At 39.6% G+C, this 12,816-nt stretch overlaps 1 protein-coding gene across 6 annotated transcripts in view; it reads left to right on the top strand.

The window, feature by feature from the left end:
• Nucleotides 1-12,816, top strand: part of SLIT2 (slit guidance ligand 2) — a 210,504-nt gene that overhangs the window by 107,666 nt on the left and 90,022 nt on the right. For all 6 annotated transcript variants that reach the window (XM_088658345.1, XM_088658336.1, XM_088658343.1 and 3 more), the window contains exon 5: nucleotides 9,689-9,760. In XM_088658345.1, the coding sequence (XP_088514471.1) occupies nucleotides 9,689-9,760 (72 nt within the window). The remainder of the gene's footprint in view (nucleotides 1-9,688; nucleotides 9,761-12,816) is intronic.

Genomic DNA, 12,816 nt, shown 5'->3' on the forward strand with positions numbered 1-12,816 from the left:
TACCCACTGATCTTTGTGAACTGTTAATGAAGCAACTTGCTTCTTTAGCCATAGAAAAGGTGAGGAAAAGTGATGGACATTCCTGAGTCTCTAGCCAGCAAGCCTCAACATGTGCTTGACCACCCCAAGCATGGCTCACTGTTTTTGTGTTGTTTTCTTTTGTTTTTGTGAGGAGAGAAAAAAAGAGGCAAAAACCCTATATATACCAATGTGAACTCCTTAGAAGAAAGGTAGAGTACAAATGCAATAACTTATAAAACTAAATACAGGTCAGAAAGTGCAATCCTATAACCGTTTACTTGGAAATTAGAATCTTGGGCTTAGTAGGATCACAGCCTTTGAAATGCCATTAAATGTCAAATGGGCTTGTCATTTCATCCAATTGCAATGCTGATGAACTAGGTTCATTTACTTAAGATTTTATGTTTCATGGTAGTGTTTATCAAATTTGTTGTGACACAACTGAATAAGGCGTAGTTCAATTTCCACTTCACATTTAAACACTGTTTTAGGAATTGACCTTTCTAAACAGCGATGGAATTTCTCTCCTCTTTTCTGAAAGTAGGAAAGGATACACACCAGAATATGTTGGTGGTTCCCGCTTGAGCTGCCCAGAGTGGCTGGGGTGCAATTACTTATTTATTTATTTATTTAATCCTAAACTTAGTGTCATGTCTGAAACCTGGAGTGTGGTCTGCTTTGCTATTTAAAAAAACTACAATGCAAAGCCAAGATTTATCTTTACTTGGTAGTCATGGTTCCTTTGAGTGAAAGAAACTTCAGTCCCTGGTTTGGACATAATACTTAGCCAGGAGTTGTGGCTTGTTGCTCCTGCTCACACTAGTAGAGGACTGAAGCGAAAACATGGTCATCATGGTTTACCATGATAATGCTGACAATTCAAACCTAACCTGCAACAGCTGTTGCAATGACTAACCAAGTTTTGACATCACCTTCAGATAATGCAACGACAAGTAATCAATCATGACAAAATCCAACTCCTCAACAATTCTGTTGTTAGAATAATGTTAACACAACTAGACTGAGGCCTGTGAACATCCAGATATTGTGACTGGAATAGATATTTAATGGCATGTTTCAGTCAATGGGGATCAAAGTTAGGTCACACTGCCATTATTATATCTAGAGATGTGGGTCAATGGTGTATCATACTTTTACTGCAAAGGCTATTACATATTTTAACCTGTTGTTAAAATGTTTTGAGAAGTCAATGAGTGTCACTCAGCTTCCTCTGTTGGCTTTGCCAGTGGGACTTTTTGTGTCTAAAAACTTCAGGGAGGGAACCTGGAATATTCCCGAGAGGGCTGGGTCATCCTAGGTATGCCCACAGCTAAGCCCTGCATTGATAGTTATTTTTTAATTACACTTTATGTAAGATGGAATGATAGCTGACTAAGGTACCATATTCTTTCAAAGCGTTTTTGGATCTCAAGAAAAGTATTGGTGAGGCTCTGATGTACTTCCTTTTTATTTTTATTATTACCATTCGTTAATGCTGAGCCATTGTAGCCTTTCATAATTTGAGTGGTGAATCTGCTCGGGAAATTAATTTCCTGTAATGAATAATATTTACTGTCTGCTTAATTTTATGCTGTGCCTTTGTAACAAATTACTGTAAGTGCATTTTTGGATGCATTGCATGATGGAATTGATTCTTGCTTTGAGAATTGCTAATTTGATGCTTTAGTTTATTTCCAAGGTTGAATGTGAACCTTTATAATAAGTAATGGAAAGGATGTGAATTCTACTCACTTCGTTCCATGAAGATTGCAAAAATAAAACAAAAACTTCGGGAAAGTGTTTAGGATTTATTTCAGTTGTCCCCACAGAACACTACACTTCTGGGTAGTTGCTTGGGGCAAAGGTTGGGCAGTAGCCACTGGAATTTCCACTTGATACTGGAAGAAGCCCACCCGTAATGTTTCATGAATGTATTGAACTCTGGCACCCTTCTAAACTTACATTACTTTCTGAGCCCTCAACTCTTGGCAGCTATGTTTTTCTGCATGTATTATGCAATGTGCAAAGGGATCTATGAGGTGAGGTACTAATCCAACATGGACAATAGAAGACTAGAGCAGAACATCTCCTGAAACCCAGTTAGCCAGAAAATAATTCACAAGGAGAGAAGTTGATATGGTCAAAAACCCCATATGTTCCCTGTCACCAAGGATTGACACCTAATTATATATATGACCTGGTATCTCCTTTTTATCGCATAGTATTTATGTTGGCCCGCCTAAATGCTTCTCCGTCCTCCGTGTTATCCGGAAGACTCAAAGGCATCCCCTACTGGAATAGATTATGCCCTTGTGGCCAGAAAGAGGTAGACTCTATGGCTCACATGATTCTGGACTGTCCCCTTTCTGATTTTTTTGATTTTGGCCCCCTCTTATCCTTTATGAGACCTGGAACCCTCCCCAACAAGGAAACAGTGGTCCAGCTCTTGCTGAAGGATGAATTCCCCGAAATTACCAGAATTATGGCCCACTACCTGTCCAGAATTTTTGTAATTAAAATCAATACATCTAGCCTTCAACAATGACAGCTGAGGATCCCTTGTGTGCCTTTTCCTCCTCCTACTCTCCATTATTTTTGTATGATGTAGAGTTACTATCTATACTAATGACCTATATGTTTTGTATGTTTTGTCCTTGTTTTTATATTATATATATATGCCAATAAAGGTGTTGAGTGAGAGTTCCCTGTCTCTCCGTCCATGGTTAGCATAACTGTTTGGGTGCTGCAGTGCTACGCCTCTGCTACAAGGAGGACAAATGCCTGGCTCTGTCTGCTGGAGAACTACTTCAGCACACTTTCCAATTCTTTTTCTTCCTCCTGAGGCCCATCCCATAGGTTTTGGTTTTTTTATTCAGAAATATACAAGGACAGCTTAAACTCTTATACTGTGTACATAATAACACTGATAAACACACAGCTATAATACACAAAACTGCTTTAAAAAGTAGACGTGTGATAATCATAAATAAAATCAGTTAAGCTTGTAAAGCAAACACAGAGGTTTTTTGTTTTTTGTTTTGGTCATGGTGTGCTTGCTAAAGCAAAGTTTTTTGCAGGTGTGTAAAAAGTACAGTGAGGGCACCTGAGCAGTGCAGGTAGGAAGGTCATTCCAAAACATAGGTGTTGCCGCACTAAAAGGTGTTGCCAGGTGCCAATCAACCAACTATCCATTGCCAACCTAAGCACACCCACCCACCTGAAAGAAGAGTAACCATCCTGACCGAACCTATACCTTTCTTTTTTTCTATCTCCCAGAACTGTCTGATGATAAAACAAGAGGTGGGGCCCTGTCAGCTTCTGTCCTTGGGATTGGCTGTGTGGAGTGCATCAATACATGCCCATCACAGGAACCATTACCACTGGTGGAGGTGGGTGGGTGCAGTGGTTTTTTTCTAAAAAAATGTTTAGGGGTGCTCTCATTTTCCTACTCATATTGAAAGAGACCAAAGAGACCAAATTTAGATTCACAACATGTTTTGGGGTATGTGTCCCCCTCAGTCCCTCCAGAAAAACTGGGTGGATGGATAGGGAAAGGTAATGCCTGCTTTTCCCAACCAGAGCACCATGTGCATTAATGTCCTTCAACATCAGCTTTATGTGGCGCAAACTGAAGTCAAACTGTTGGAGGAGCTACAGTGCCTGCCGTGGCTGTAGAGACCAATACAGGGGAGACATGGCGTTTCTTCTCTCTGCGCTCCTCCATGTGGCCATTCCTTAGCCTGCAAGGGATTCCCCACCTGGTGGGGTTGATGTTGCCAGCCTTCATGTCATGTTTGCAGACATCTTTGTAACACAGAGTTGGCCAGCTAACAGGTTGGGTGCCTGAAGAGAGTTCCTCATAGAGCACGTCCTTGGGATCCTGCCATTTTCTGTTCTGTGGACATGACCAGGCCAGCATAGACGTCATTGAGACAGGAGTGCAAACATACTGGGAATGCTGGGAATGTGGGCATAGGAGAGCACATCTTTGTTTGAGACTGTGTCCTGCCTTGTGATGCCCAAAATCGTTCTGATGCAGTGCAGTTGTTAGGCCTTCAGCTAGTTTCTTAACAGTGATAATTTGTTAAACTGACCTGAAAGTTTGTGTGTCACTGTACCTAAAAGTGCAAGTTATATTGATTGTTTGTGCTGTGTTGGATGTTGCACATGGAAGGATATAAATTTAACCAACAAATATGCATGTTTGTATCACCCTGTTTAGAACCTTGTGCCCTCCAGATGTTTTAAACTACAATTTCCATCTTCCACAGCCAGCTTGGCTATGCAGATTGATACTGTACCCATTTTCCCCTAGCTGCAATTTTATTTCTATTATTGGGTCAGTTTATACTGGAATTGCTTGTGTTTTGGGTGAATTTGTATGCTCTTGTCAGGACACAAGTGTTCAAATTGTGTAGTCCTGGATGACATGTTTTCCTCCAAATTTTCATTTCATAGCTCTGAAAATAAGGACACATTATTCCTTGCTCAGCAGTTTCTCTAAAGTATTGGATGCCATTATAGATTTATGATACAACTGATCAGAAACTCAGAGAGGTTAAACCATGGAGGAAAAATAAAATGACCAGTAATTAAATTTGGAGAAACGTTTCCTTCAGAAAATTTATTGCCTTTAAGTAAACGTTGGTTTAGCTAATGGGGCCCATGTAGGGAGAGGGAGAACCCTGAACCAACCTTAGATGTGCATGATAGTTATTGCACATAGCAATTTCCATTTATGCAATTAAAATAATAGCACTCTGCAAATAGCATATTCAACTGGAAGCCTTTGGTGAGCAATAAAATAGCTGCAATGCAGAACTGACTTCATTCGCAATGAACGGGTGTATTATATGTAAGTCACTACTCTGTTCCCTGTACAGTACATTTTTTTAAATTTTTTAAAAAATACAGAAATGTGTAGTGTGTATTCACTTAGAACTCTTCTGTACTGATGCAGACTATAGCATCCTGATTTAAAATACAACTATTAATTTCACAGCAAAATCACCCTAATGTATAATCTTAACCAATTTTATATGAATCCAGTAATTCTCTTTTTTCTTCTGAACATAAGTTGCTATAACGAGCACTTGTTTGTAAGCTGTCGGTTCTTCTACAGAGCTATGTATGCTACAGTATCCAGTAACCTGTGCAGTTGTGGTTAAATAAATCATTAACCCCAAATCCTTTCTGTTCCAGAGTTATTTACCTTTGTGTTATCTATAACTAATCACAAATTTGCTAATACATTTCGTAAAATCTTTCATGATGCACGTTCTCATAAGAAGCAAAAATAATAGTCTTTGCAAAACAATTTGTCTGGTTTAATTGCAAAACCAAACCAAGCATATTTCATCATTTTTGTTAGATTGGGTAGATTAGTTTTACTCTGGTCTCGCTTGTGGAATAAGATTAGATGCTGACTTTTCCTGTCAATGATGAGCAGTCATAGCACCCAAAAGTTTATTTGCCACTCTCATCCTGTCTAATTGCATCCCTCTGGAGAAATTTGAAGTACTCCTTGTTTGTGGCCTCTTCCTCGCCTGTTTTGAGAGCATAGTAGTCCTCTTCTTCTGTTATGCTGATAGTTTGGGTAGTTTGAGGTGCCCCAAGAGTGATGAAAGAGTGATGAGGCAGTAGAAACTTCTAAATAGCCTTGGCTTCTCCCATTAACCCATTGTTGTTGTACCATACATATGTATTATTAATACATAGGTATATATATTTATAATAAACAACACACAAATGCTTATACCCAGAACAAACTTAGTTGGTCTCTAAGGTGCTACTGGACAATTTTTTAATTTTATTTATTTATATCGACTGCGTCAGACCAACACGGATACCTACCTGAATTTTGACTTTTGTGTTCACCTTAAATCAACTTTTGGTGTTATACCAATATTGTGGGACTCAGGACAGTGTTGTTTATACTGCACCATTTTTTTATTTTTTATTTTATTACAATTTATTTATTTAGACAAAAGTAGAGATGGGAGAGTGCTCTGGATCCCAAATTGCTACCCAATCTCCTAGTGTACCATATATTCACAAGTATTCAGTAAAAGTCTGGTTTTGGGGAATTTGCAATGCTACCCTCAATATCTTTACTGGATGCTACCCTCAATATCTTTACTGGAAACTACTGTGCACACAAAGAACTGAAGAAGTGTGCATGCACATGAAAGCTCATACCAATGACAAACTTAGTTGGTCTCTAAGGTGCCACTGGAAGGAATTTTTTTATTTTGTTTCGACTACGGCACACCAACACGGCTACCTACCTGTAAAGAACTGCAGTAATAGACAACCAAGAGGAAACCTGTGGATTTTCACTGTGACTTGGAAGGGAATTGTGGGTACTGAGTCCACCGTACCATGGTCAAACTAATTATGGCTACATAATGGGTCTCCAGCAGAACTTGCCAAACCGGGGCAATGCTTATTCTCTCCCTCTGTTCAAGGGATTCAGGTTGAGTTCAAAATAACACCCATTTGTCTCTTCCTTTTTGGGTTACCTTGGACCCTTTTCTTAGTGTAGTATACAAGCAAGGGGGGAAGTCCCCATTAGAAAAGCACAGGCACTTTAGAAAACAAAACAACAACATGGCTTAGAGGCAAAAGAAGTCATTGTAGATCCATCCCATGGGACTGTGATTGATTTCCCCTCACTTTTCTTTCAGTTTCAGAGCTTGCCTCAGGCACTGGCTTCATCACTTGAGCATCTGAGCATCTTTCTTTAGCAACCGTGGCTCATTCTCTCTGAAGGGATAAATCTGTGTCAGGGCTGTACCACTTCAGAATGTTGATGGGGGTCATATGACTGAATGTTCTTCAACAGATGAATCCCTGCACAGAGAAAAATAAAGTTGGAGAAAAATATTTCTAGCCTAGCCTACATCCTTGACATGATAACTGCATGGATTTTCATTTTCATTTATTTTAAATGGTGGAACATTTCGCCATATGAACTCTCAACTGCACTTCAGAGAGTAAATAAAGACTCAAATAGCAATGCCTTCAGCACTTTAAATCTAAAAAATTAACACTGTTTAAAGATAGCCCTGGGGTTTCCTGAACAGGTTTCTTTGTTCTGTGCCAGATCTCCAGTAGCTATGGCGTTGTGTTAGGTCTAGTGTGACCCAAGTTCAGAATCAACAATCAGGCATGAAGCTCACTGGGTGATCGTAGTTCATGTGCTGTCTCTCAGTCTATCTTCCCTTACAGGTTCAGGTAGGTAGCCATGTTGGTCTGACGCATGTTGGTCTGAAATAAATAAAAAAATTGTCCAGTAGCACCTTGTTGTTGTTTAGTCGTTTAGTCATGTCCGACTCTTCGTGACCCCATGGACCATAGCACGCCAGGCACTCCACTGCCTCCCGCAGTTTGGTCAAACTCATGTTCGTAGCTTCAAGAACACTGTCCAACCATCTCGTCCTCTGCCGTCCCCTTCTCCTAGTGCCCTCAATCTTTCCCAACATCAGGGTCTTTTCCAGGGAGACTTCTCTTCTCATGAGGTGGCCCAAGTATTGGAGCCTCAGCTTCACGATCTGTCCTTCCAGTGAGCACTCAGGGCTAATTTCTTTCAGAATGGATAGGTTTGATCTTCTTGCAGTCTATGGGACTCTCAAGAGTCTCCTCCAGCACCATAATTCAAAGCACCTTAGAGACCAACTAAGTTTGTTCTGGGTATAAGTTTTCGTGTGCATGCATACTTCTTCAGGTACACTGAAACAGAAGTCACCAGACCCTTATATATAGTGGGTGGGTGGGGTGGGGTGGGGTTTCCCTTACAGGGTTATTGTGAGGATAAACTATGGGGAGAACTATGCTGCACTCCTTTGAAGAAGGGTGGGATAAAAATTTCATGAATAATTTTAGCTTGCCCTTTCAATTGCATGTCAATCACAGTTAGCAGTGTGCAATCCACAACACCCAAACCAGGGTGTTCAGCAGAACCTGGCCCACAGTTTTTGATTGCTCACTATTCTCAGTGCATGAGACTGAAATTCTGTTTTTATATAAGTAAACAAATAGGGTCAGGATTTGTCCTATAATGTAAATTAGAAAAATGTGAGTAAGAGTGTTTTAGCATCTTATACATACTTATTTGAGAAGTAAGGACCTTTGTGTAAGATTGGATGGTAAGAGTGTATAATGCAATTAGTGCACTGGTATAATTTTGCTGTTGTCCCCCCACCCACCCCCGACCGTCTTTTGGCAGTTTAAAAATTATTTTTTAGTTAATATTTTAATTTGTAAACTACCTTAAGTGCATTGGCAACATGTGATATATAAATGCGTTAAACAAATACATAAATGGTATGTTGTGTGCATACTTATATTTAAAATCAAAGGTGAAGGTCAAAAATATGCATATCTTATTTGGAAATAAATCCAAATAAGTAACCTTGGTATGTTTGGAGGGTTTTGTCACCAGGTGACGATTGATCGCCACTGCCTTTCCCTTCTGTTAAGAGTAATTTTGGAGTTTATGCATATGAAATGGAAGCATAGTTGAATATTAATTATTGACATTTAATGGCACATGAATATTGCTATTAAATTAATTTGGTTTTATACAAACATTTCACCCAAAGGCATTTAATATTAAGTTTTAGCTACATTGTTATTTAAATTTAAGTGAGATTAAATCACATCACTTGTCTCTTAAATTTCCATGCAAACCTAGAAACAAATTAAGCTGTACCTGTGTTGTATAGATCAGGGGTCTACTGATCTACTGTCCAACTACTAAGAGACTGCGATCTATTCCCACTAAAAAAACACTGGCAATGATTTACCCATTGTATTGACCAGAGTTATTGAGTTTTTATTAGGGAGCTTTTGGGGGGGGGTCGGGGTCCCATGATAGACCAGGGACACCCTGCGATTGCAATCAACCTGCTGGACAACCCTGGTATAAATGTTTTAGTGGAATATGCAATTTCATCAAATGGTTGATAGCCTTCTAACTAAACATTTGTTTTCACTCTTTGTAAAAAGCTTCTCCTCTTCTTTGTTTCTCTCTTCAGTGGAATACAAGCAATGGGGCTGGACACAAACATAGCTTTCCCTGGATAGAAAGACTCATTCTGTCCAGAGAAGGTTTTTGATCAAGTAGAGGTGATTCCCCCTCTCCCTGCAGCCCCCAACACCACTTTCCCCCATGCTTTTCTAGGGGGGTCCCTGAACCCTCCAGAAGAGAGTGGGTGTGGACTACAGAAAGAGAGAGGAAAACAGAAGAAAGAGTCTTTACTCTGCTGTGGGAATGTCCCCTGAGTAAAATCAGCAGGAGTGAAGTCTCGATCCAATCCATTATAAACTCTGAGTAAATATTTTAATACAAATTTTGAGAGTCTTTGGGGGGGGGGATGCTGTTCCTTTCAAACTGCCAGCCTGGCTAAGGATTATCTGGAATGGTGTGTACAATTTTTTATTTTTTATTTAAAAATGAGTTCTACATTGCTTAAGCAATATTTTTGAAAAGTGATTGTTTCTTTGTGGTTGATAGCAAGTCGTTCATTCTAAGGCAATGTGTATAATTCAGATCTTGCTTGAATTATAGTGGTCCGGATCAGCTTGAAATACCTGTTCTTAAATGGAAGTTCTTTGTATGATATATGAATATACCTAAGTATTTTCTATTTTTTTTCCTCCTTAGGGACCTTAGTGAAAACCAGATTCATGCCATTCCTAGAAAGGCTTTCCGTGGAGCTGTAGACATTAAAAACCTGTAAGTATTTTTTTTAATTCCATCATAATAAAAAGTTAACACCATTTCATTTATTTTATACATAAATCTACATTTGTCTATGCACTTCATTAAGTAATATACAGTGGTGCCTCGCTAGACGAATTTAATTCGTTCCACGGGTCTATTCTTATAATGAAAAATTTGTCTAGCGAATCCCATAGGAATGCATTGAATTTTTTTGAATTTTTTTTTTGCCCATAGGAACACATTAATTGAATTTCAATGCATTCCTATGGGAAACCGTGATTCGCTAGATGAATTTTTCGTAAAACGAATTCGTCTAGCGAGGCAACCTCCGCTAGAAAAATCCTTTCTTTAAGCGAAAAATTTGTCTTACGGGGCGTTTGTTAAGCGAGGCACCACTGTATGGCGAAGCCATATTACTTAAATTGGATTTAGTAACGAAAACTAAAGAATATTGCATGCTAATTTTACATCTGTATTAGTGTCTGAAATGGTCTATTTCTTCCCCTGATCAAGAGTGCACTTCGTGTTTATATTCTGACTTGAAAATTATTTTAATTGTAAGTATTTTTAAACATTTCAACTCAACAGCATATATAGTCCTTACAATAGATTTTTATTTAAAAAATGAAGGCAGTGAAATTTTTAGCATTCCTGAAGAATAAAAACATGTTGCCTCAGAGTTTCCCAAACTTGGATCTCCAACTGTCTTTGAACTACACTTCCCATCTGTGCTGGTCCAAGGGTAATCCGAAAGGTGAGGTCCAGGAAGTCTAAGGAATCAACAAGGGGTCAGTCCAATGAAGCTGAGGGAGGGTGCAGGGCAGGCAACTAGGCAAGGTCAGGAGCAAGAACACAGGCAGGATCTGGCAAGCAGCAATGTTGCTCCCGCAACCTGACCACCTTTTATCTCTGACGAGTCAATGGCCGGTCCCAATCCCTGATGACTCACTACCCTGCCTCACCTGAAGGCAAGCATTCCTCCTGCGAGTACTCAGGTCTCTCCTTCTCTCAGCCCTGAGTCTCTGCAGCTCGGGAGATGCCGGAGGGTTACTGGACCCAGGAGCCGCCTCAGCCTCTCCTGACCCAGCCGGTATTGGACCAGCTGTCAGCAATGAGTTATTCTCAGCACCTGGAGCCAGGACAGGCTCAGGCCCCTGACTTGGCCCACGTGGTGCTTGTTGCAGGGGAACCTGAGCAGACTGAGGCTCTTCAGTAACAGGCCCCAGACTAGGTTCAGCCGATATCCCAAGCAGAGGGTCCGGTACAGACTGCGATTCTTCCGGCTCCCGAGTCTGAGCCCGAGTCCCAGGCCATCACACCATCATCCCTGACCATTGGCCCTGCTAGCTAGGGATGATGGCAGTTGTAGAAAGAGAAAGAAAGAAACCCTGGCCTCTCAAAAAAGGCCACACACTGTTTTTGCAGACTTTCAAAATATAGAGAGATACATTATAGAGTTGATACTTTATTAACCAGTTACCACATTTCAAGTATTATCTCAGTTCTCCAAGCAGTTTGGCTACAGCCAATCCAAGGATTTTAATATTTATTTTCTTATTGTTATTTTCTTACTTACATATATTAATGGCCTCATTTACATGAGCATATCTTGGATTTGTAAACCAAAAGTTATGAATGATCCTGGTGGCGCTATGAGATGCACACAATCGTTTCCATTCTTCCCTTCTCAGCACACCACAATTAAATTATGAAGTATTCTAGCAACCAGATTTTTCCCATTATGTCCAGGTCAGTAAATTATGGTTACCAGGTTTAGAACAAGCCAATATATTGAATCGTCCTAAAATTGTGGTTTTAGACCCTATATAGTTCCAAACATGGAACAGGAACTATCTTTTCCTGTTTTAGATATAATGGGAAGCTACGTTTAATTGAAGACTTTGTTGCTTGACTGCAGAAGGGAAGGAGCCAAGAGATGCTCACCCATTCCAGGCTAATGTTCAGACATTTCTCTGGGCTTGTTGATCTCTCAATTAATATGTGGCATGATAATTATTCACTCCCAAGGTTCTGAATTAAAAAGTGTGCGATTGAGTTACAGAAGCATTTCCCTCCATTTTCTCTTAATTAGATGTAATGTGCTTTGAATATGTCAACCCTTCATCAAAACCAGTAAGACACTTCTGGTCTTCTGAATTATGATGTTGTTGTTGTTGCTGCTCTTCTTCTTCTTCTTCTTCTTCTTCTTCTTCTTCTTCTTCTTCTTCTTCTTCTTCTTGGAAAGCTCTCCGTTTTTTGTTTGGGTCTGGAATCAGCAGTGTCCTCATTTTTCCCACCTTCTTAACTACCAGCAGTTGCAAAGATGCATTACATGTTTTATGCAACCATTAGTTAAGCGTATATGCATGGTTAGTGATATATACCGTACTAGAAATTCAAGTGGCAGCATTTTAAACACCTGTAAGATAGAGGATGCCTCCATTAAAAGCAGAGGCGAATCTATTCCAGTCAATTACTGACTGTATTGGGCTGTTTTAATTTTGCCCATTATGCCTCTGAACTTGCATGCCAAATGTTAAGCTATCTCCTTCACCCTCAATTATGCAAAACCACCAGTTCAAACTGTTGTATGATGAGTAGTTGCCCTTGAACTAGAGAGTAGTTCAGTTTATGTCTACAAAGAGGCAGTTTAAAATCTTTCTGAATGCCTGCTATATCTGCTGCTATTATTACCTGGTTTGCTACTTAAGGGTTTGAGGAATTGACTATTTTTGAATAGAACCTTTAATTCTCTCTTTACTGTGACTATCAAAGTGTGTTTTGAAATGATTCATAGTTGATACCCAAATCCATGTGAAACTTCATGAAATCAGTACCCCTGAAGCATATCAATTCTGGGTTTTTATAAAAGTGGTTAGTTGTAAATAAGTATGCAGTTAATTGTAGTCAATATGAACTGACTTTAAAATACTTGAGAAAATTTGGTAGATGCAAATGCAAATCAAAATGGTCCAAGTTAGAGCCAGTAACACAGTTGGTCGCCATATGCTCAAATGCTCTTGAGTGAAAAAGGCTTGAAGAGAAAAGTGTTAGAATAGCCTTTCCTC

The sequence above is a fragment of the Zootoca vivipara genome, chromosome Z1 (assembly GCF_965207765.1).
Source record: "Zootoca vivipara chromosome Z1, rZooViv2.hap1.1, whole genome shotgun sequence".
In the NCBI taxonomy this organism is placed as follows: Eukaryota; Metazoa; Chordata; class Lepidosauria; order Squamata; family Lacertidae; genus Zootoca; species Zootoca vivipara.